This window comes from Dama dama, chromosome 24 (genome assembly GCF_033118175.1).
Source record: "Dama dama isolate Ldn47 chromosome 24, ASM3311817v1, whole genome shotgun sequence".
NCBI lineage: Eukaryota > Metazoa > Chordata > Mammalia > Artiodactyla > Cervidae > Dama > Dama dama.
Genome location: NC_083704.1, coordinates 46,978,620 through 47,004,801, shown reverse-complemented (window position 1 = coordinate 47,004,801; position 26,182 = coordinate 46,978,620). Strand labels below are relative to the sequence as shown.

The 26,182-nt window shown below is 39.1% G+C and overlaps 1 protein-coding gene across 9 annotated transcripts in view; it reads right to left on the bottom strand.

Moving 5' to 3' along the window:
* CFAP20DC (CFAP20 domain containing) overlaps positions 1-26,182 on the bottom strand; it is a 264,689-nt gene that overhangs the window by 10,747 nt on the left and 227,760 nt on the right. For all 9 annotated transcript variants that reach the window (XM_061128207.1, XM_061128199.1, XM_061128203.1 and 6 more), the window contains one exon: positions 1,791-1,885. In XM_061128207.1, the coding sequence (XP_060984190.1) occupies positions 1,791-1,885 (95 nt within the window). The remainder of the gene's footprint in view (positions 1-1,790; positions 1,886-26,182) is intronic.

Sequence of the window (26,182 nt, the reverse complement as noted above, 5' to 3'; positions counted from 1 at the left end):
GTGACTTACTTTTGAGGACTAAATCAACCACTGAGCACAGTGTCTGGCATATATTAAATGCTGGGTTAATGGTATTGAGCTACAGGAACCCAGGAAGATTCCCAGACTGCCACACCTGTGTGGCCCCCTCCTTCTGATGATACATACCCGAGGCTTGAGCCCAGTATTTTGCTTTGACAAACATTTTATAAGAGCAGACGGAAACAAGCTCAGTGTATGCTGTGTTGTTTAAAATGAAGTAGATGACATGTAAAGATTAAGCAAATAAGAAACACTACTTTTTGATGGTCTTAATTAGCTAAGAATTATCTAAGCCTATCAGAAAAGGGAAAGGCTCAGAAATGGAAATCTAGGGTGACAGGGAGAAGGGGTGCCAGATTTGGTTAACATTGGCCAGAATGTTTCTACAGTCCTCTGAATTTAATGTGCTACTTTGTCTTCGATGCAAGTTCTATTTACCTTCAACATAATTTGAGCCCCTGCTGTCAAAACATCACTTTGCAAAGGCAACTTTAAGACATCCTTTCGGCCACTTGTCACCACCATAGATCTTCGGTCCCTCTGCTTAAGGACCACGTTCTCAGTTCCTGTGGCTTATTCAGGACACTTAACATAACATATTATTTGTTCCCTCACAGCAAGGTCTCCTCCTGACAGCCAAGATTCTGTTTTTCTGTCATAAGTAATTATAAACGTGCACCTCTAAAAAGAGTCTCAATTTGAGGGGCATCATCTATTTCAGACAGTAAATCACAGTGACACTGCCATCCCCTGGGCGGCCAAAATGCACAACTCAGATGTATGAGCTCTCACTCTGGATTTTCCGTACCTGAAGAAAAATGGGATGCTCCACTTTTTCCCGGGGGCAGTTAGGGAAAAAAATAAAACTGGCAACTTTGTTAGAGTAATTTATCCTGGCTTCAATTCGCTTTTCTTTTTTAAAGAGACTATAGACAGAGGGCGCCCATCTTTACAATCCAACTTGGAAAACGATCGGGAGTCCCACTCTGATGTTGTCTGTCACCCTGATTATGCATTTTAGATCTCTCCCCACCCCTCCCATCTCAAGCCCTCTGATTCCGCTAAAGATTCTTTTCTGTTCCTCCTCTACAACACTCCTGACAGTCACGTTCCCTGCTCACAGCCAGAATTTAAATGGTTCAGCTTAGAGGCTCTCATCAACAAAGAGAACCCCAGGCAAATTTTCATTTCTGCTTCCTTTGAATTTTTCCATTACTAATACAACCCATTATAGCTCCGTGTCAGCCTCTGCTTTAATGAAAAGGCTGTATCTCGGTATTAACAAAAACATGGAATATTTGGTCTGCCTTGTAACAGTACTAACAGCTGGCATTTTGTAGGCGCTATTCCAAACATTTCATACACAGTACACCTCACTGAATCTTCATGAAAAGCTTGCAGGTGGGCACCATCTATTACTAGTTTTATTTTATAAAACTGAAATTCATAAAAGTCACACAGCAGGAATTGCTAGAGCTAGAATTCAGATGAAGGTCAATTTGACACCAAAGCCATGCTCTTATGCTTTAAATTATATTTTGCCCAGGGATTAACCTTCAGGAGAACAAGAACAATTTCTCTTTTAAATTCCTTTTAGTTGCAAAGAACCTATCACCCTATAAAATGAGGCACAGATTACCTTATTTTCAAAGTGTGAGTCCAAGTGATTATCATTTAATAAAAATAGTGAAATCTCAAAGTGATTGATTTTCTCTATTTATAGTTGATTATTTTTATTTTTTTATGTTTGGCATTTTTCATATTCCTACCTTGAACACTCAAGCTTCCAGAAGAATCCTGATGCCGCTCTGCGGACTGTTGACTGGGAGGAACAATTGGTGGGCTCAGCATATTTAACCAGTCCCTAAAAAGAAAAGAACAAAAAAATGAACCACATGTTTGTAATTCCACATATATAGAATTTTACCTTTTCCCTGGATTTTTAAGTCCCTGGGGCTTCCACAAAGAAGCCTTTTTCCTCCTTCATACTTCAGAAAATAAGATGTCCAGAAATTAATACTCAGTTTTATAAATCTGTAAATACAAAGTCAGTTACTTCACTAACTAGTTGTTCAATAAACATACCATCTTAATGATGATCACTATTCCTCTGAAAAACACAGTAATGATCTTCAACTATAGCACAGCTGCTCTCACCTGAGAAACTTATTTCAAAGAGTCAGAAGAAATACAGATAAAGCTCCTTAGGACCTTTGCATAAGAAAGCCTGACAAAGCCACCAGTCACGTCATGGATGCCAAGAATCCACTCAGTGATTCAAAAGAGAAGTTAGTCTTGGAGCTGTCTGGACCAGCCATGATGGTGGGAGCTGGTATGCACTTACTCTGGGCTTTGGGGCAGGGGAGGGCAAAAGAGGGGAGAGAGAGGGCCGCTGGGCCCTTGAGTGGCTCATTACTTCTGTTCTCCCAGTATGAATGGGGGCAAAACCACTCCGTAAAGCACCTCCTACATTCCCCGTCCCTCTGCCTACAACTTCCAACCTCATTTCCCAGTCTCTTTACTTTTCTTCTTTCCATTCTTCTGTCTCCCTGTTCCTCTAGCAGATACCTGGGTGGGTGTGACACAAGTCAGTGACATTCGGAAGGTATGAGTCACCGTGTTTTCTAATTCAAGCCTTTCTCATCTCTAAACTTGCTACTGAGCTTCCTCATGGGAACAGAGCATGAAAGGGAATGTGAAGGATTTTCCAAAGTTAATTCTGTTTCTCACATTGATGTTAGCACTCTGTATCACTGACCTTGTTCTTCTCAAAGGGAACATGTCCTCATGACCCAAAATTTTCTTTCTAAATTTCTGCATTTCCTGCTGTCTTTATCTACAATGGGAGAGAGTCCCAACAGGAAACTAAGAGGACTGGCTCCCCAGGCCAATCCTGGGACCATGTTTTCTAAATGTAAGAACTTCGCCAAGTCACTTATAACATCACTAAGCCTTATCTATAAAAAAAGATAATTTGTTACTCAAGTTTGTTTTTTTTTTAGTCAAGATTAAATGAAAAAAAAAAAAAAAAGGATGAAAAACATTTGTTGTGGATCTGGGTACAGAGCAGCACTCAAAATATTTCAGCTATGACTAATACCATCTTCATTATCAATGGAGATCAAAGAATGGCTTTACCTACAATGATAAACCAAGGTAGGACTGAATTCTGTTGGAATTAAACCAGCAAAGAACTGTAGAATGATTTCAAGTCTGTACAACAGAGGTTTTCTTTGCAAGTCATTTACACTTCTTGTATAAAAAGTATCTTAATGTAAACATTATTCAGTTCATATTTGTATTATCTTAAGATACTTATGCTCACTGTTCACCTTGGCTATCACCAGATTACGGCTAGAGAAATAAGCAAAGTTTGCTGTGAAACTGAATTTCAAAATCATACATTAAGGACTCCAGAAAGGATTTATCACAGATTTCCAAGCTAATGGGGCATTTTCTGATAAGCACCTTTTATTTAGTCCATTTAATTATAGCAGACCAAAAAAGTCATACATTGTAGAAAATTACAAGGTCACATACAAATTACCAGCCCAGCAACCTCATTACTCGTTAAGAGAGATGGAGAGCAAGGACGAACAGGAGAAAAATAACACCCTAAGCGACAAATTAGAAGCTTAACACAATGGCCCTAGTAGCTTCCAGCCATGGTCCGTGGACATCCAGGAAAAAGCAGACGCTATGAAAGGTAAGACATTACTTCTTAGGCCAATGATGTGGTTAATGTTGCTTTTTTTTTTTGTCAGCAGTAGCTATAAAAAGTACAGGTTATTCTTTTTGTGATTTTTTTTTTTTTTTTTTTTTTGCTTGTTTTAAAGTAATTTCAGGGACTTCCCTGGCAGTCCAGTAGTTAAGCCTTTGTGTTGCAATACAGGGGGTGCAGGTTTAATTTCTGTTTGGGGTGCTGAGATTGCCCAAATGCCTTGTGGCCAAAAAATAAAAACGTAGAAGCAATATTGTAACAAATTCAATAAAGACTTTAAAAATGGTCACATCAAAAGAAAAATCTTATCATGCTGAAGTTTGACAGAAAACAACAAAATTTTGTAAAGCAATTATCCTTCAATAAAAAAAAAATTAAAAAAAAAACCTTAAAGTAATTTTAGATTTATAGAAAAGGTTCAATAACAGTATAGAGAACTGTATCATCCTTCACACAGACTCTCCAATTTAAACATTTGGTCACATTTCCTATCTATCTATCATCATCTCTCTATCAAGGGTTGGTAAAGTATGCCCATGGGCCACATCTGGCCCACTGCCTTGTAAACCAAAAATAGTTGTAATATATTTGAATGGTTGAAAACATCAAAATAGTAATGTTTTGTGATACATGGAATTTATATAAAATTCACATTTCAGTGTCCATAAATAAAGTTTCACTGGAATACAGCCATGTTCATCAGTTTATGTACCACCTATGACAGCTTTTGTGCTATGATTCAGAGTTTAAATATTTGTTATCTGGCCTTTTACAGAAAATGTTTGATGGCCCCTGATCTATAACCATGAGTTAATATTGATTTCTCTAATACTAATATAATACCTCAGAGTCATTTTCATCTTTCCCTTTTCTGTATTTGTAACTCCCTTCTGACACTTAGGAAACTGCCTTCCATTCAGTTCAGTTCAGTTCAGTCGCTCAGTAGTGTCCGATTCTTTGCCACCCCATGAATCACAGCACGCCAGGCCTCCCTGTCCATCACCAACTCCCAGAGTTTACTCAGACTCATGCCCATTGAGTCGGTGATGCCATCCAGCCATCTCATCCTCTGTCGTCCCCTTCTCCTCCTGCCCCTAATCCCTCCCAGCATCAGGGTCTTTTCCAACGATTCAACTCTTTGCATGAGGTGGCCAAAGTACTGGAGTTTCAGCTTCAGCATCAGTCCTTCCAATGAACACCCAGGGCTGATCTCCTTTAGGATGGACTGGTTGGATCTCCTTGCAGTCCAAGGGACTCTCAAGAGTGTTCTCCAACACCATAGTTCAAAAGCATCAATTTTTCGGCGCTCAGCTTTCTTCACAGTCCAACTCTCACATCCACACATGACCACTGGAAAAACCACATCCTTGACCAGACGGACCTTTGTTGGCAAAGTAATGTCTCTGCTTTTTAATATGCTATCTAGGTTGGTCATAACTTTCCTTCCAAGGAGTAAGCGTCTTTTAATTTCATGGCTGCAGTCACCATCTGCAGTGATTTTGGAGCCCCCAAAAATAAAGTCGGATACTGTTTCCACTGTTTCCCCATCTATTTCCCATGAGGTGATGGGACCAGATGCCATGATCTTAGTTTTCTGAATGTTAAGCTTTGAGCCAACTTTTTCACTGTCCTCTTTCACTTTCATCAAGTGGCTTTTTAGTTCCTCTTCATTTTCTGCCATAAGGGCGGTGTCATCTGCTTATCTGAGGTTATTGATATTTCTCCCGGCAATCTTGATTCCAGCTTGTGCTTCTTCCAGCCCAGCGTTTCTCATGATGTACTCTGCATATAAGTTAAATAAGCAGGGTGACAATATACAGCCTTGATGTACTCATTTTCCTATTTGGAACCAGTCTGTTGTTCCATGTCCAGCCTCAGTATATTTACTTATTTTCTGGATTACAGAATACACCAAAAGTAGTTTCAGAATTGTTAAGCAAACAAAACAGCCAACAAACACACTGAATCTACTCTCTAGGATTCAGTTTATGGTTCTTTTTATCTTCAGTCAAAATACCACATTCAAAATTTACTTAGGCTAGTTCTTTTTTTTAACTGCTATTATTTTTATTAGTAGTATGTTAAACATTTCTAATATGAGTAGTAGTATTAGACCATTATTACCATATTATTAATATTATTTTAATTAACTTATTCTAATTGGAGAATAATGACTTTACAATATTGTGATGGGTTTTGCTACACATCAACATGAATCTGCCACATGTATACATATAACCACTTCAGTGGTTATATGATTCATTTGAAATACAGCTAGTGTCATTTGCTTCTGTTTGTATTATATTTTAGGTCTTTCCCCTTGATTTTTATTACTTTTGCTGCGAGTACGTATTAAAACACTAAGAGTTCAAAAGTCAAACGTTCACAGAAAGACACAGTTAACAGATTTCTCTCATCCCTTCCAGTTTGTTTCTATCCCCTCATCACCATCCCCACCTACTCCTCCAGAGGTAATCAATTTCATTAGTTTTGGTATCTCTACCTTTCTTTTTGCAAAAATTCAGCTGATACACATCTATTTTTCCATTCCTCTTCTTTCTAATGCAAAAGGTACAATACTATAATCACTCTTCTGCACTTTCATTTTTTTTCCAACTTAAAATATATCTGGGAAATTATTCATACTAATTCATAGAGAATGTCCTCATTCTTTTTTTTTTTTTTTAACAGCTGCACAGTACTCGCACTTGTGTGTGTGTGTGTGTTCAGTCATGTTTGAGTCTTTGCGACCCTATGGACTGTAGCCCACTACCACCATGTTCCTCTGTCCCTGGATGGCAAGAATACTGGAGTGGGTTGCCATTTCCTCCTCCAGAGGATCTTCCCTACCCAGAGATCGAGCCTGTGTCTCCTGGGTCTCCTCCATTGGCAGGCAGATTCTTTACCACTGAGCCACATGGGAAACCCACTCCATGATGTGGCATACATTTATTTCACCACTCTCCTTTCTTTGGGCAAATTTTAAATATTTTGTGATTATTGCGATTAATGCTATAATGAATAACTTTGGGCATTTCTATTTTTGTATACTTGAAGATACATCTTCAAGGTAAATTGCTGGAAGTGGGATTCCTGCAACAAAAGGTAAATGCATACTCGGCTTTGTTAGATACTGACAAATTTTCTTCACAAGGATTGTACCCTTCAGCATTCCCACCAGCAACATCTGACAGTGCTCATTTCCCAAAGACATGTCACAAAACTATGCAGTTAAGTTTTTAATGCTTTCCAATCTGAGCGATAAGAACTAATATCTTATTTAATAATTTCAGTGTTTAAAAAGCAAGCTCTTTTTATGGGGTGACTTGTTAGCAGAAATGTGTAGTCTAGCACCTTACCTTACAGGTTTACATTTTTATAGGAGATATTTAATGCTAAGTCATTGATTTGACCCGCGATCAATTCATTTAAGCCTCAGTCTTCTCAGAAGCAGGCCACAAGCATCTAGGGATGGGGGAGTGTCAGTTCAAGCTGACTCACACATGTTGAGCCCTGGCTCAGTTCTGAACTGTGTCCTTGGCCTGCTTCACTCTGGCTACCTGTGGGCTGGAACCTGCTCCTGCTCTTTGCCTCGCTGTTTGGACTTGATACTCTGTTTTGTTTGGCTTCCTCAGCTCCGACTAGAAACCTTTTCTTTCAAGGACAGATCCTATCCACCTGTGAAAAAAACCTCCAGCTCCTCTGGTGCAGAATATCCTCTTCAGTCAGGCTTGCTCTCTGAGCAGGATCAGGAGTGGATTCCTATTCCTGCTTTCCTCGTGAACCCAGGCAGGCCTCCCATCCCTGCCTCTCCTCTTGGAACTGAAGAGAAAGGACTTGCAGGCACATCTATACATGGTGAGCAATGTCACCAAAAGGTGTGTTTTATTTAAGAGTCAAGACGTGGGTTCACTTTAAATCACACAAAAATCTAGTGTAGATGAAGAATAAATACCATCTTGTGAATCCTCACGATGAACAAATTTATTTAACATTAAAATCTCTCCCTCCCCGCCGATACCATGCTCTTTACATTCAACTTGCATGTTAGATTTTTAAAGGCGGGGAGTGAGCTTTAACTAAATCAGAAATGACTTAGATGTTTATAACTGAGGATAGTGTCCTCACTTTAGAGTATGGTTTCAGTTTCTTCACTTAAAAACAAGATTAGGTTTACAAGAGAATTTTACACACCTGCCAAGCTCCTCTGTCCAAGGAATTGTCCAGGAAAGAATACTGCATGAGCAGCCATTCCTTCTCCAGAGGATCCTCCCAACTCAGAGATTGAACCCGGTTTCCTGCATTGTAGCCAGATTCTCTTCCATCTGAGCCACCAGGGAAGCCCTTCACATATATGGTAACCATTTACTAAACTGCTGAGTTTAGTGACTGCTGTGTCAGACCCTGGGTAATCAGAAAGTTCATAGTCAGATGGAAGAAACATTCTAAGCAACAGAAAATGACATGGGCTGATCAGCTTATCTGTTTGTTCCTTAAAGAAATTCCCTTGTAAGGAGACTTCCTACAGTCTTGTACACATTTATTTGGAGGAGTACTTATTTGAGAAATCTAAAACAAGACAATTATTACATAGCTCTCATTTATAGGACTGAGGTACCTACTATCAAAAGTTCTGGGTCAGAGAAGATAGCAGTGTGAGATACTTATACAAGAGATCTTCTATTAGGGATTAAGCAACTTGCAGAAATTTCTATCCACTACTTATTGATATTTATCATTCGGTACCAGTGCCCATTTCTTATTCACTGAAAGCACTCTGGGTTTCAAAAATTGTCTGTGGCCAGGGAACTGATTGGGGAGATGACTAGGAAGCATCTTACTTTGAGGAGAATTCATAGATTCTTTTTAAAAGCTGGTAAAAAAAAAACAAAAAACAAAAAACTGTTTTCCCAGAAAAATAACCAAATGACCAAAAATAACAAATTTTGCTTTTGATTTTAGCAGGTCAGAAATCAGCTGAAGCCCATTCATGGACTTCTGGACCCTGACTTAAGAACTTCTGTACCTTGGACTATCACAGAGATGATGTTTCTGAAGCAAAAAACCCATGGTTGGCAAAGTTTTTTGTAAAGGACCAGACGGTCAATACGTCACAACTATTTAACTCTGTTGCTGTAGTGTGAAAGCAGACATACACAATAAGTAAATGAGTGGCATGGCTGTGTTTCAAGAAAAGTCTTATTCACACACACACACACAAATCCCACCATGGCAGGATTTGGCCCATAGACTATAGTTGAATGACCCCTGTATTCGAGGAAGGGACTCTGAAGTGGAACATTCTCAAGGCCCTTATGAAAAGTTCTGTCAATTCTCCTCCTAAATGCCTCCTGAATCCACCTTTCTCACCATCTCTTCTTCCACAACCAAAGTCTAAGCAACTACCTTGCATCCTGTTCTGTAGTAAAAGCTCCTAGTTTATCCCCTTTAGAGTTGATCATTGTAGCTTCACTTCACTGTTCTCCACACTATGACCAAAATGCTAATCTGATTATGTCAACCTCTTTTTAAAACCCTTCAGTCTCATTGGGAAGCTCAGGAGAAAGATCAGAATCATTATCTTGGTCTTTGGGGCTCTTTATACACTCATCTCTTCATGTTTTCCAACCTCATCTTGAACTGCTGTCCCTCTCACTCACCATGCTCCAGCCACACCGGGCATCTCTTGATTCCTGGAATATACTACACTCCTACCATCACTGGGCCTTTGCCCAGGCTGTGCCCCCTTGCCTATATCATGCTCTCTCCCATGTTCCTACCACGTCCCCCTTTTATCCTGGTGAAATCATCTCCAACCTTCATATTTCGGCTCAAGCATCACACTCCTGACAAGTCTTCCTGGATGCTCCCTCTCCAATCTAGCTGAGATCCTTTGTTACTTCCTCTAATAGAGCAATTGTGATATTCTTATTAAGAGCTCTTATTTCAACTCATAATTATACCTTCATTTGTTTCATCATTCAGTGAACGTAGTCTCTCCCACTTGACTTTCAGTTCAGTTCAGTTCAGTCGCTCAGTCGCGTCCGACTCTGTGCGACCGCATGAACTGCAGCACGTCAGGCCTCCCTGTCCATCACCAACTCCTGGAGTCCACCCAAACCCATGTCCATTTTGTCAGTGATTCCATCCAACCACCTCATCCGCTGTCGTCCCCTTCTCCTCCTGCCCCCAATCCCTCCCAGCATCAGGGTCTTTTCCAATGAGTCAGCTCTTCGCATCAGGTGGCCAAAGTACTGGAGTTTCAGCTTCAACATCAGTCCTTCCAATGAATATTCAGGACTCATCTCCTTTAGGATGGACTGGTTGGATCTCCTTGCAGTCCAAGGGACTCTCAAGAGTCTTCTCCAACACCACAGTTCAAAGCATTAATTCTTTGGCACTCAGCTTTCTTCACAGTCCAACTCTCACATCCATACATGACTACTGGAAAAACCACAGCTTTGACTAGACAGACCTTTGTTGACAAAGTAATGTCTCTGCTTTTTAATATGCTGTCTGGATTAGTCAAAACTTTCCTTCCAAGGAGTAAGCATCTTTTAATTTCATGGCTGCAATCACTATCTGCAGTGATTTTGGAGCCCAGAAAAATAAAGTCAGCCACTGTTTCCACTGTTTCCCCATCTATTTCCCATGAAGTGATGGGACCGGATGCCATGATCTTAGTTTTCTGACTGTTGAGCTTTAAGCCAACTTTTTCACTCTCCTCTTTCACTTTCATTAAGAGGCTCTTTAGTTCTTCTTCACTTTCTGCCATAAGGATGGTGTCATCTGCAAATCTGAGATTACTGATATTCCTCCCTGCAATGTTGATTCCAGCTTGTGCTTCCTCCAGCCCAGCATTTCCCATGATGTACTCTGCATAGAAGTTAAATAAGCAGGGTGACAACATACAGCCTTGACGTACTCCTTTTCCTATTTGGAACCAGTCTGTTTTTCCATGTCCATTTCTGACTGGTGCTTCCTGACCTGCATATAGGTTTCTCAAGAGCACCTAGCAAAATGCCTGGCACAGAACAGGCACCTCCTCAATATTTATTGAATGCATGGAAGAGTCTTTCTGGTAGTCCAGCATACTGAGAGGCACCTGGAGTTGGAATTTTCAATAACAATAAATAATGCTGCTATTGCAACCCATTTTGCCTCTATGTTATTTTTTTCTCTACCTGCTACCAACACACTATTGTTTTCTTGTATGTGTTTGGTACACAAACAATTTGGGGTCAACCTGAGGACACACATCTACTGCTTTGCAGCTAAGAAAAACTTAAATGTCTGCCTCAGAAAATAGAATACTGGTTCATAAATATGTTTTAGTAATACAAGAAACTAAGAAGCTATACTTTTTCTTTGAAACTTAAACATGCACCAAGAGTTCTTAATAGCTTTTCTTCATAGGATTCATCTCTCATTTGAAGCAAGAAGATCAAACAATAAGTTGGAAACACAATTTCTGTGTTGGGAACTCTTCTGTATGTCTCTTAAGAGGGATTGGAATAAGTATTAAGACGCTATCATTTCATTTTGGTTGTTTCCTGCAGGAGGTCTCTAACCAGATTCTCAGTGTTCTTATTTTGAAGGCCTTTTACAACATTTCCACCAAGTGCTTATCTAGTCTATGTATTTAATAACCATCACTGACTGTGCACTTTCCAAGATCATATTTCATCTTCAAATAGCTTTGACTATTAGAAAGTTTTTCTTAATGCAGAGGGGAAAAATTTAATTTCATTTTCACATTTCTCCTACAGCTACCCCTTGGGGCTTCTAAAGAACAATTTTAATCTTTCTCTAAGACACAGTAGGAGAGAGTTAACGAACTGTCCATCCAGAACTCCTTCCCCTCCCTTCTCCTTGCAACAGCTCCCTCTGAACACATGACCTGGAATGATCATGTTCCTGCATGAGCCCAGAGGCTCAGCACCTGACTTAATCTGGGTCAATCATTGTGCTTCTCTAGAACTTCTGAAACTGGATGTGAAAAAGAGGGACAGTACCAGAATGAAGTTGGACACCCAAAAAGAAGTGAAACTCAGAAGCCACTGGTGACTACACTCCCTGTCATGTGGTAGAAGCTAGTCTGAAGAGAGAATGAAGAAGCCTAAAGTCTGGGTTCTGGTAATAAAACAGTAGTGGTACAAACTGAATGTATTGGAAAACTGGGGGAGATGACATAGGAGTTTGGTTTAGTACATCAAGAATCTGAGGTTTTGCTCTTTTTTCTACGTGATGATGTGTTAGAAATATTCAGGATCCGTTACCAGGTCTCAGTCTTAGCTCTTGTATACGCTGACACTGCTCCACATCCATCTGCTATCATCCTCGTCTATGCTTTTAGAATCTCTCCCCTGCAATCTTCTCCCAGCCAATCTGGACTCCCTTGAATCCACAGTGAGCTTTTCAAAACTCGCTCTTAGGGCAAAAGCCCAAATTCTACACAAAGCCCAAATTCTTAAAGCTTTGTGTAATCTGATCCTTACTATCTCTACAGCATATTTTTTGTGCCTCCCCTCACTGTTACCACCACTCTACCCCCAAGCGTCAGAGGGAGAGCCCATCCTTACTTAGTCTCTTTCCCCATAATAACCTAATACTATAGATTGAATGTTTATATCACCTCCAAATTCACAGGATGAACTCTAACTCCCATTGTGATGGTGTCTGGATGTACGGTCTCTGGGAAGTGCTCAGGTCATGAGGATGGAGCTCTCACAAACGGGATTCAGTGCCCTAGAGGGTCTTGACTCATCTGCCATATGAGGTCACAGTGAGAAGATAGCTGTCTATGAAACATGAAGAGGACTCTCACAAAATACAAAATCTGCCAGGACTTTGATCTAGGACATCTCAGCCTCCAGAACTGTGAGAAATAAATCTCTGTTGTTCATAAGCCACTGAGTCTATGGTATACTGTTATAACATCCTAAATGGACTAAGAAACCTAGTTTACTTTCTCCATCTTTTGGCTCAAATTTTACTTCAGAGAATCCCTGCCTGAGTTCTAAGTCTACTGCAGCTTTAAAAGCAGTCAACGTTCCAGCAGAAAACACTTGGCACACTCAAATTAGGATGATATGAGGAGGGTTTAAGAAAGGGCTTATTATAAAGGTAAGGGTGGAAATGGGACAACCAAAGGGTTAGTCTAGAATTCCAGGACTTTGGCCATCTCCCCCCACCCACCCTCAGCCCTGAGGGAGAAGAAAAGAACAGTAGGCAGAATCCAAAGAGAGAGGGTGTCCTTAAGAGGAGCTGTGCCAGGCTGTAAAATCCATAAGGCAGACAATCGTGTCTGTCTTCTTCACCTTTGGCTTGATACAGATACTCAATAAATGTTTGTTGAATGAATGAATGAACAAATACTTGTAGGAAGGCTGAGGCTATAAGAGAAAGATATACAAGTGAGAGTGAAAAGACTGGAAAACGGATCATTCTCTGAGGAAGAACTAGAGAGGAGGTTAGGAGAACACACCCTGAGAGCAGTAGGAGGAATAACAGGAGTCATAAAAGCAGCTAGCTGAGAACATTATGAGAATGATTCTTCCCAGATACTTCTTCCTCTCTCATCATAAAGGTGCTCCCAGAGGACGTTTACATTATGGTGACATCTGGAACAGGACCGTGTCTCTTCTGCAGCAAAAGCTGGGAAACACATTATGTAAACAAGTACTATATTTTTATCTCATATAAACCCAGGTTTATTTAGACATGTAGCAAATAGTCATACAAAAGGAAGATCATATTCTTTCTTCTGGTCTCTACAAAATGACCTCTCCTGCATATATCTTTGCAAGAAAACCCATAAAACAAAGAGAGTCCTGCTCCCCTAAGTGTTCAGTGCTACAAGAAATCACAAAAATCATTATCTTATTTTACTCTGCTAAATACTTTATACATTCTCTGCAGAACTGAATATCTTTCCAGTTTGGCAGTATTTTCCCTTAGGTTAAGAAAATATTAATGACATATAATCTAAAGATTATTTTACAGACATTGACTCATTAGATATAGCAGGTAATTCAACTCTGGAGGCACAAATCCCGGCATCAGCCATCAAATATAACTATAATATGTGACAGTAATATCCCATCTACTTGAAACAACATGGAAAAAAGGCTTCTCCACACTATTATCAGCTTAGCTGCCTTATAATTTTACACTGAATAGATGTTTATCAAGCCCCTGCAGTGCTGCAGACTTTGTGCTGTGTATTGAGGAGTAAGACATGATTCCTACCCTTGAGGAAATCAGTTTCCTGAAGATGGACTGTTAAGACCAGCATTTACAAGAGAGTGAAGTAAGTATTGTTAAACAGAGGTAAGTCCAGGGAACCTCTTAGGAGGAGGGCTGTGATAAGGATTTTTCTGTTTAGCAAAACTGATGAAAGGATTCCTTCTGAAGTATGAGAATGAGGTCACAAGACAGAGAAGAGAAGATGGAAGGGTATTCTAAAAGGAATGGCATGCACCACAGTAGAAAGGTATAGAGCATTTGAGGTCCCTCTAGTAGTGTGAAGTGATGGGCAATGGGTATTTACACATGTGTTAAATGAGGAGATACAACAATACTGAAGAAGGCAGTGGTCTTAAACAGCAAGCTAAGCAATTCCTACTTTATTTAGAAGGCCCTGGGAATCTATTGAAGGCTTTTAAGCCAGAAGAATCTTGGATTTGCATTTTAGAAACATCATGGTGGCATCTGTATGGAGAATGGAATGGTGGGGAATAAGAGAGGGGCCATAAAAACCATTTAGAAGTTTGCTATATCATCTAGGAAAGAAAGAACAATTTTATTTAGGAAGTTTAGTTCACATGTGTTTGAAAACACATATGAGGGACACAGAACCTTCCCCTTGACAAAATTCACTTTCCACTGTATCCAATTACTGTTGTAATACACAGCATCTTGTTTTTGTAATCCTGTGAGAGTGAAGGTCTCTAGAAATGGCAGTATACCTCAAGGATCTTAACACTCTAACAAGGAAAGTTTTAGCTTCTTTCTGTGTGTTCCATATGTTATATAAGTTAAATTCAAATAGTTATTGAGTATCCTTGTGCCCAACAGTGTATTGGATATATGAGGATACTTAACAAATACAAGACATGGTTCAAGGAAAGTAGTCAAAGACATGAATAGGCAAGTCAGAAGAAAAGACAGAAATGCTCCTGCCTCCCCCAGATAAGGGAAGATACTTGGCCATGTATATGGCTATAGAAATGAAGATTAAAATGAGATACTATTGACACGTAACACAAAAGTTCTAAAGTTTGATGATACTCAGTATGAGCTGAAGGAATGTAAATTAGTGAACAATTTGGTAATACCTATCAAAATTACCTTTGACCAAGTAATTTCACTGTTAGAGGCTTATTGTAGGACTTCCCTGGTGGTCCAGGGGTTAAGAATCCACCTGCAAATGTAAGACACATGAGTTTCATTCCTGTTCTGGAAGGATTCCACATGCCTCGGGGTAAATAAGCCCGTGGACCACAACTACTGAAGCTGGTGTGCTTTGGAGCCCATATTCCACAACAAGAGACGCCACCGCAATGAGAAGCCTACACATTGCAGTTGAAGACTACTCCCAACTCGGCACAACTAGAGAAAGCCTGTGCAAAGCAATGAAGATGCAGAGCAGTCAAAAACAAATAACTATTTAAAATTAAAAAAAAAAAAACTTATTGTATACACACTCTTGACCAAGCTCATAAAGATATGTGCATGAGGATATTTATTACAGCATTGTTTATAGTAACAAAAAGCTGGTAACCACTGAAATGTCTAGCAGCAGAGAACTGGCTGAAAAAATTATGATATATCCAAACAATTAAATAATATCCAGCGGCTAATGAAAAATGTGTTGATTGTCAGGTGAAAATTAAGAAAGAGGTTAAAAAATCTATCCAGTAAAAATCTAAAAATGAAGTTGCATTGTAGAAGAGTATACAGTTTTATCCCATTTATGTAAAAAAATACATTGTTGTTGTTGCTCAGTTGCTGAGTGGTGTCTGACGCTTTGTGACCTCATGGACTACAGCACGCCACACTTCTCTGTCCTTCACCATCTCCCAGAATTTGTTCAAACTCATGTCCATTGAGTCTGTGATGCCATCCAACCATCTCACCCTCTGTTGTTCCCTTCTCTAACTGCCTTCAATCTTTCCCAGGGTCTTCTCTATTGAGTCAGCTCTTCGCATCAGGTGGCCAAAATATTGGAACTTCAGCTTCAGCACAGTCCTTTCAATGAATAGTCAGGACTGATTTCCTTTAGGATCGACTCGCTGGATCTCCTTGTAGTCCAAGGGATTCTCAACAGTCTTCTTCAGCACCATATTTCAAAAGCATCAATTCTTTGCTGCTCAGTCTTTATCATCATTCAGCTCTCACATCCATGACAACTGGAAAAACCACAGCTATGGCTATACAGACCTTTGTAGGCAAAGTAATGTCTCTGCTTTCTAATATGCTGTCTAGGTTGGTCACAGCTTTTCTTCCAAGGAGCAAGCGTCTTTTACTTTGATGGCTGCAGTCACCGTCCACAGTGATTTTGGAGCCCAAGAAAATAAAGTCTGTCACTGTTTCCATTGTTTCCCCGTCTATTTGCCATGAAGTGATGGGACTGGATGCCATAATTTTTGTTTTTTGAATGTTGAGCTTTAAGCCAGTTTTTCACTGTCCTCTTTCACCTTCATCAAAAGGCTCTTTAATTCCTTTTCACTTTCTGCCATCAGGGTGGTGTCATCTGCATATCTGAGATTACTGATATTTCTCCCTGAAATCTTGATTTCAGAACAGTATGAAAAAACACATATAAACAAAACACATTTTCTTATATATGCATAGAAAGTTTCTGAAAGGTGCACAAGAAACTGTTAATCTTGGAGCAGGAATGCGAAGTTGGGGGTGGAAGAGTAAGACTTATTTCTCATAACTATTTTTCTACTTTGGCTGAAATTTTTCTTTTTTTTTTTTTTAACTACTTTCCTTTTTAAAGGCAGATTCTTCTTCTTCAGTAGCTTCCAATTTGATGGCATCTATAAGAAAACTCCTCTGAAACATAGCTTAAAAATATCTACCAAAAAGTGCTTTAGGTTGACAGGCGCTTACTGGAAACAAAAGTCTCAGTTGGTCTCTCAACCAATGGAGAAGGAGGGAAGAAAATGGGGTGCCTTCCTCATGCCAACACACACCATCTGAGCTGATCCTAGCAGCCTTCCCCATTGGAAATATCAACTTCGGCGATGAAAGCAGAACGTTTTGGGTCTTTATAAATGTTGGTAAAGTTCCTGGAAATTGTCAAGATTTCATTTGCATAAACAACAGCAGATTTAATGTTATAGATATGACTAAAAAAAATAGGTGGTGGCTTATTATTTTTAACACATCATTCACCAGCCTGGGTATGAAAGCAAAATGCTTCCTGGCTGAAATCAGCAATGTCAGGTCTGACAATTCACTGATACAACTTGACAAAGAATAGTTACAATGGAAAAGTCAAAAGATGCTCTACCATAGAGGGGAGGCCTGGCTTAAAGCTCAGATGGAACACATAGCCTCTTCTCATTTTAGGAGATGTATTCATGGGAGTGTGTGAAAAGAAATTTAAAATTATGTTTTAATCAGCTTTTGAAAGAGTTTCTTTTCTTTTTTTAGTTACTGGAAGATAAACGGTCTTAGCGTCATGGAAAACTAAGCAGTGACTCACTTATCCTTTACCTTTTGTTGGAGGGGAATAATTTTGGGGTGAAAATTCTCAAGGAAGTCAGTTTATCTCCTCAAACCAGAAAAAACTAATCAAGCATTGTCTGATTAATTAGAGACACTTGAAAAAAATGCTATCAAGGCCTACAGCTGTAATCAATTTAATCAACATGCAGAGAGCCAATCTGGTTTTCTTGATTAACAAAGCTGAATGTTAAACAGAGAGTGTGACATTGTAGTGCCATTAGCTAAAAGCTACAATTGAGCATTTTCCCTAAATACTCAAAGTCAGGTCAGGAAAGAGTGAAAACTTTCTTTCTTATGATGAGGACCATGGGAATGAATATTTCAAAATTTTCCCTTGATACTTTCATGCCAGAAGTTTCATATAAATAGCAGAAATGTGTAGTAACTTCAGAATGCTTCAATTAAGACAAAAAAATCAACCTCCTGGAAAGACCGCATAATAATGAAATAAAGACAAAAAAAGTGATGTGAGATTTCTGTTTAATATCATCCAAGTTGGTTATGGAATTCAGCAGGAATAGACACACCAGACACACAGAGATGAAATTTCTCTTATTACATTTTTAAGATGTGAATGCAAAATGCATCTATATAGTGCTTAATGAGTAAACTGGAAAATTCAATTTGCTTATTTTATTTGCATGAAGTCAATTTAAATGTCTCATGCAAGATTACCTTATTAATGGTTTGTTTCTTGCTCTTAAAAACCGTAGTAGTATAGCTCTAAAATGATGATTAGATTTTGTGTGGCAGATATTTGCAATGCAGTCTGGAGTTTTTACCTGTTAAAACAGTAATTCTCAATCTTTTTTGGGGGGCTAAAATTCTCTTTTTCCGTGCTTGGAATTTAGTAATACTGCTAAATGCTGCTAACTAGTGTGTGGTAATCAGATATTATATTTGTCATGTATAATTTTACCAAAATAGTTTTGTTATGGAGATATGTCAGTGACTTCCCTAAAAATTACACTGAAAATAATTGAAAGTCATCTTACTATCATTCCCATTCCCATTTTCTTGAAGAGAAGTGGAAAGGAAAGAGTACACAGGGCATGGACGGAAAATGTACAGAGCGAGCTGTTGAAAGAGCTAAAGTCTACCCATTAGTACATATAATCATGGTTTTGATTTTGGTTGTCAGAACACACTTTTCTGCTATCCCTTCTGAGAACCTAGCTTTTCTTTCCTATGGGCAACTCACATCATGTGCTTTGGGATATAAACCTTCCTTCACTCCTAGTCTGGGGACAGGCTTGAGATCCAGGGTAGGCTAGAGTTTACTTTTGGGTTTTTGTTGGGTTTATGAGGAGTGTCCTGACTCAAGTCCACCAAAACATGTACAGGTGAATGACATCTATTGAGTATATTTTCCAAACAGAAAAAAAAAAAAAAACATGCTGAGCAAAACTGTGAAAGGTTATGTATTTCTCAAGAAGTCCTTCAGAACCTGTCTATTTCTTTGGGATTTTTGAATATTATTTTACAGCAGAAGGATGCACATAGAATGAGGATTTTTTTCATTACAAATAAACATCTTTGAAGATGCAGAGCAAACAACTGTCTCTTCAAATAACAGATTTATCTTATCTTCGGGGGACATTCAAAAATATCTGAATGCCCTTTATACCTCACTTGTAGGTGCTGACAACAGAGTGGTGACAGAGCCACATCCCTGCCTACGTGGAGCTCACAGTTAGGGGTGGAGACAATATATACATACACTGTAAAAAAATACATATATACAGAAAAAGAATATGTATTATATATTCATAAAGAAGTGAAGGAGTTCAGTAAGTCCTAAAATATGCCAATTTGATATAATGATTATTTTGACCTGAAAGCAATGAGAAGAAACAGACAGAAGAAAAAAATCTCTACTCACCCCATCTCTTCCAGGAAGGGTAGGATAATTTAATCATTGGAGACAACTCTAGACTCTTATCAGAGGTGACACCAGAGATATCGATTAAAATGTAACAAACTTTACTAACTAGCCCTCCCTTCCATTAGCTTCCCATGTATTTCAGTTCAGTTCAGTTCAGTCGCTCAGTCGTGTCCGACTCTTTGCCACCCCATGAATCGCAGCACGCCAGGCCTCCCTGTCCATCACCAACTCCCGGAGTTTACTCAAACTCATGTCCATCAAGTCGCTGATGCCATCCAGCCATCTCATCCTCTGTCGTCCCCTTCTCCTCCTGCCCCCAATCCCTCCCAGCATCAGGGTCTTCTCCAACGAGTCAACTCTTTGCATGAGGTGGCCAAAGTACTGGAGTTTCAGCTTCAGCATCAGTCCTTCCAGTGAACACCCAGGACTGATCTCCTTTAGGATGGCCCGGTTGGATCTCCTTGCAGTCCAAGGGACTCTCAAGAGTCTTCTCCAACACCACAGTTCAAAAGCATCAATTTTTCGGCGCTCAGCTTTCTTCACAGTCCAACTCTCACATCCATACATGACCACTGGAAAAACCATAGCCTTGACCAGACGGACCTTTGTTGGCAAAGTAATGTCTCTGCTTTTTAATCTGCTATCTAGGTTGTTCATAACTTTCCTTCCAAGGAGTAAGCATCTTTTAATTTCATGGCTGCCATGTATTTACCCTCCCACAATTTGCCATCTCTAAGAGGCTCAAAGTTTCTTTTCTTTGTCTTACCACTTTACTAAAAAATTTATTGTTCTTTGGTTAAGATGCAGTATAAGCCAAAGTTCTAACCACTCCTCTGAGTTCCATCACTGAGTTCTACATAAGTGTTAGTAAGCTTCTGTTTGCTTTCCTGTTTGTTTTGTTAGTTTGTCTTTTGTCAGTCTAATTTGGAGGACAACCTAGGAGGGTAGAGGGGAAGAGTATTTTCTCTCCTATAGATAGCAAAAAATGCTATTAAAATTTTTAAAATGAAGATTTAATGAGTATTTCATACTAACAGCTCTAGCATAGAGTTAAGGTGCTAGGTTTTCATGAAAACTCCAACCTATTGCATATGGATTGATGCCAAATGCACAAGGAGAACGGGAACCACAGAATGTCTGATTTGGAGCCATTTCTCAGAGATGGATATTTCTAACCATACTAGGCCTTTCAGATGAACAAACTAAATTCACATTTAAACTGTTTACAAGGGAAATCCTACTGCTAAGAATCCACAGACACTTTCATGTGCAGAGCACTGTACAAGGAGTAATGGGGAAGCAATGGGAATTAAATAGAAAAAAATGCATTACTTTAGAACGACCACTTCAACTTCTAGGATTGATTCCTTAAAACCAGCAAGGCTTGGTTGGTCACTGAATGGAACACTAACATATTCCTATGTGTATATCTGGATGAACATTTGTTTAATTCACAATGGAGAACATACTGACAACTGGTATAGAGTTCAGCATTAGGGATGAGGCATATATTTGGGGTACCAAGAGAGCACATAATTTAAATTGCACAGGTTTTGATTTGACCTTAAATTTCCTTTTAGCTTTGCAAATTGGGGTTAAACTCTGTGCCTCTGTCACCTCACCTGGAATACTGGAATTACAGGACTGACAACACTGACCTGTGGTAGGGATTAAATAAAGTAATACAGCATATGGAAACTCTCACCACTTAGTGCCTGCTACAGAAATGGAGTGAATAGTGATAGGTGTAGTAACAGATATTTAGTAGCTATTATTATTTGAAATTACAGAAAAAGAGTCACTCTCAACTTTATATAACACCTTTTAGAGAGTCATAATACAACTATGTGTTAAGTGTTTTGTAACTAAGCCCTTTGCAAATCAACAGCATAAAACTTTGCAGCCTTTTCTAACTAGAGAATAATTGCCTTAAAATTAGAATACAAAATAAAACCATCTAAACCTTTCTACAGAATGATTGGGACTTAATGGTGCAGAAAGAGTAGGCGGGGTTTAATTTAATGCTCTAATTTAGCTCTCTGGGCTTCTGTAAAGAATAACTACAGGGTATCATTTTCATCATTAAGTGTGTGAGATTGTCAGATGCCATATTTATGTACTGATTTCCATTTTCTTTTCAAAGTTTGGTTATTCCTTTATGTTCACTAGTCAAATAAAACAATGATATGCTAAAAAGAAGGCTCTGTGAGGTGAATGACAATTTAATTTTCCCTCAGTGTTCGGTGGCTGCACAAGAAAATAAAGAACTGGAAAAAGCTGAAGGAATCTTAAGTTGACTAGATTTATTTTCCAGTAGTTGCAGGGTGTATTAATTGTTAACATTTCAGTTAATGAAAAGTATTATGATAAGATGCTGATCTGGGTGTTAAACAGACTTTTGATCAAATATGACGGTAAGATGCTATTTTTAAAACATAGGGAGGAAATAATCAGATTTCTTTTGTGGCGCAGACCATTCTAATGCATAAGTTGGACTTGTCAAGGAGGGCAATAATTCTTTACTGTCACCAAGCTACCATCATCAACATTATTATTACTCATGGTGTTAACCCAGTTTCTATTCAACCTAAAGATGGTCCCTGTTCCATAGAAAGCTTACATGCTAAACTGTAAGCTTAGCAGGAAGATACAGAATCACTTGAACACCAGAAAGGATGGAAGGTACAGAAACACTCAAACACCAGAAAGAGCAAACTGACTATTATTAGATTAAGAATTATACTAATGGTTCTTAGCAGTGAATTATCTTATTAAATACAACATGCACACAGAAAAGTGCACAAACAATAAATGTACAGCTCAATGAATGACCTGAAAGTTACTATAACCACCAGCTGGGCCAAGAATAGAAGCTTCCCTCCTTTTCCTAATCATTACACTTCCTGTTCCCCTAAAGTAGCTCAGACGGTGATTTCTAAAACTACCAATTAATGGGCCTGTTTTTGAACTTTGCAGGAATGAAATCATGCAATATGTATTCCTCAGCTGTCTAGCTTCTTTCCCTGAAAATTGTATTTGTAAAACTCATTGGTGGTTTTGAGCATAAATGGTATTCTATTGTATATGACAGTTTACTTATGCCTTCTACTGTTGAAGGAGACTGAGCCATTTCCAATTTGAGGCTATCATGAATGTGTCTATGTTGAAAAGTTTTTCCTGTTCCAACTTGGGTCAAGTGGTGGGAGTTCTGCAAATTAACTGATGATAGTCAGATCAGCAGGAGAAAAGACAAAGTTTATTCACATGTGTACATGAGAATTTCTCAATAATAAGTAAATAATTAAATAGCCAGAGATGAAAGTTTATAAGCCAATTTGACAAAGTTTGCAGGAGGGTGGGGTGTGGTGGGTGTTAGGGCTTCAGTGAGGAAGTATGGAAGGTTCTATTGAGGTTTTTGATGCTATTGGAAATGGGCAGTCTGTCTTCATGGCACCTTAATGGCAGCTGTTATTTTCAGGAGGCTCTGCTTCAGTCAGATAAGGAAAGGCTAGATAAGATTTCTTTCTGTATCTCTGGAGCTCAAATGTTTTCACTTTAAAGCATTCTTTCTATCAATTCTGGGGGTCTGATTATGCCCTCATTATTTATGCATGTCTCTGGGTACACATATGTATGCTTTCTCCTGGCTGTATATCTAGGAGGTGACTGCTGGGTAGAAGGATATAGTATGTTCAGCTTAAAGAGATATTGTCAAAATAGTTTTCCAAGGTAGTTGTATCAATTTATACTCCCACCTACAGTATTGAGTTCCAGTTGCTGGGTATACTGACCAAAATCACCAATATTGTCTATTCCAAGTCATTGTGATAGGATATAGTGGAATCACAGTGTATTTTAATTTGCATTTTTCTGGTTTTTAATGAATTTGTGCATGTTTTCCTATGTTTACTGGCTATTTGGATATCTTCTTTTGTGAAATGCCTGTTCAAGTCTCTTGGCCATTTCTGCTTTCTTTTGAATTGCCTTTTCTCCCCTTACTGACTTGTGGCTCTTCATATACTCTAGACATACATATTTTGGAGTCCTTCCCCTGTTGGCAATGTCTTCTTCCACTCTGTGGAATGCCATTTTATCCTCTTAAGTAGTATCCTTTAATAAGTTCCTACTTTTAATACAGTCCAATTTATCAAGTTTTCCTTTATGATTACTGAAATTTGAGACCTCTTTATAAAATCTTTTCCTACTCCTAGGTCATGAAGCTATTCTTTGAAAGTGCCCTCTATAACTGAGCACTTGAGATGGAGCTAGTCTGAATTGAAATGTGCTATGAATATTAAACAAACAATGGATTTCGAAGACTTTATATGAAAAAGAGAATGTAAGATATCTGATTAATACAATATTTTATATTGATTTTGAAGAGAGCAACAACCAACCAGATAGGCATAAAGACTCCTTTAAACTGGACAGATGCAGAAATAAATCTTATATGATTTTTCCTTATCTGACTAACACAGAGCTTTTCAAGAGTCAGTTGCTACAAACCCCCAACTCTGGGACTCCCCAGTTAAGGACGGCAACTGACCTTAAGCAACTAAAACTGTGTAAACAGAGCCCTATCAGAATCTTCTGTCCTTTCCCACTGAAGTCCTATCCACTCCCAAATCCCCCTTATTAAGCTTATATATAAACCCTTACTCTGGCTATTCAGAGAACTACTCCTTATTGAATGCTTTCAATGTATGTGTAATAAATCTTTTCTCCTGTTAATCTACTGCAATTAATTCATAGCCACCTGATCCCATCACTCAAACACAAGTTGGTAGGAAAAAAAAAATAAACGATCTCCTCTACAATTACATGTTCAAAAGATGTTAATAATATTTTGGATGAGTCCGTGCATGCGTGCTAAGTCATTTCAGTTGTGTCTGGATCTTTGTGACCCAATGGTCTATAGCGTGACAAGCTCCTCTGTTCATGGGATTTTCCAGGCAAGGATACTGGAGTGGGTTGCCACTTCCTCCTCCAGGGGATCTTCCTGACCCAGGGATCAAACCCATGTCTCTTATGTCTTCTGCACTGTGGTTTGTGTGTGTGAGTGCTCAGCTGTGTCTGAGTCTTTTGTGACCCTATGGGCTGTAGCTTGCCAAGATCCTCTATCCATGAGATTTTCCAGGCGAGGATACTGGAGTGGGTTGCCATTTCCTCCTCTAAGGGATTTTCCCAAAGCAGGGATCAAACCCAGGTCTCCTGTATTAGCAAGTAGATTCCTTACCACTGAGCCACCTGGGAAGCCCCATATTTTGGATACACTGGGCCAAATAAAATACATTACTAAACTTAATTTTACCTGTTTTTAAACTTTTAATGGGTTACTGGGAAATTTTAAATTATATATGTGACTCACATTCTATTTCAATTGTTTTCTTCCTCTAGGTGTGATTGCTTTGCCTCTAGTAGGCAATCAGCGTGGGGTCAGAGAGCTATCAGCAATTAGAATGGTTCAAAGTCAATGTGCCTCGAGTCCTCCAGAGAGCTGGTCTATTTTTGGTTAATTTAGCTATCTAGGGTGTGGCACTTTGGAGCCTCCAATTTTTGTCCCCCAAGCCCATGAGACTATCGGAGGCTATGTTCAGCTCCTCAGTCTCTCAGCGATTACTTACTGAAGTGGAATTCTTTCTGAGAAAAGTGTCACAACATGCAGGTTGCCTTTCCTGGCTTCCCTTCTTTTTTGGAGCAGGGCTCCATAAATTCTCACTGCCTTGGAGGTTTGCCAGTGGCTTCAATCAGATGATTCTCATATTTTGTCTGGCTTTTCTGGTTGTTCTCAGAAGGAAGTTCAGTGTGAAACAACCAAGCCTGCCATTGCCACAGGCAGAATTCATGTTAATTAATTTAAAAATATATCGTGCCTGTCATTTAATGTTGCAGGATTTTCATTATGGTTGATGTGAAGAACGGAGTTAGGGTTGTGGAGAAAAAGCTGTCCTAATCTCACTTCAGTCAAGGAAAATTTTATAGAAGATGAAGGATGTCTTTTAAAGTAGGGGATATTGGTATGGTAATAATTTCAGAGTTAGGGAGTGTCACATAAAGCTAGGAATAAATTCCATTTGATAATTGAGCTGACTAAACGAATAATGGAAATTCTAACTCAAAGAAGACAAATGGATGATAAATCACGTGCTTAATTCTGAGTGATAGCATTGTCTGGGGTACCTTATTAAGAAGGATTTTAAGTTTATGGTGAGGCCCAGGGGCAAGAGGATTGTGATCCACTAGCAATGTCTGCTATGGACAAAGGAGGGGAGATAGTGGGTGTGAATCATAACATCCTAGAAATCATATGCTGGTGATTAAATTACCAGGCATCAAAAGCATGATGATATTGGCCTGTTCATAAATTTAAATACTTTAGATTCATCATATAGTGGTTCCTAACATACCACCCAAAAGGTGCTGTTTTGGCACATCGATTATTTTGAGCTGAAGACACTTGATAAATAACAGATTCAGGAGGGGTTCTCTGACCTCTCCCACTACAGTCAAAAGTAGGACTTCCTCAGTAGTGTCTGACTCTTTGCAGCCCCATGGACTGTAGCCCACCAGGCTCCTCCATCCATGGAATTTTCCAGGCAAGAGTACTGGAGTGGGTTGCCATTTCCTTCTCCAGGGGATCTTCCTGACCCAGGGATTGAACCCGGGTCACCTGCAATGCAGGCAGATACTCAGATGCTTTACCGTCTAAGCCACCAGGGAAGCCCAAATTTAAATACTTTAGATTCATCATATAGTGGTTCCAAATATACCACCCAAAAGGTGTTGTTTTGGCCTATCGATTATTTTGAGCT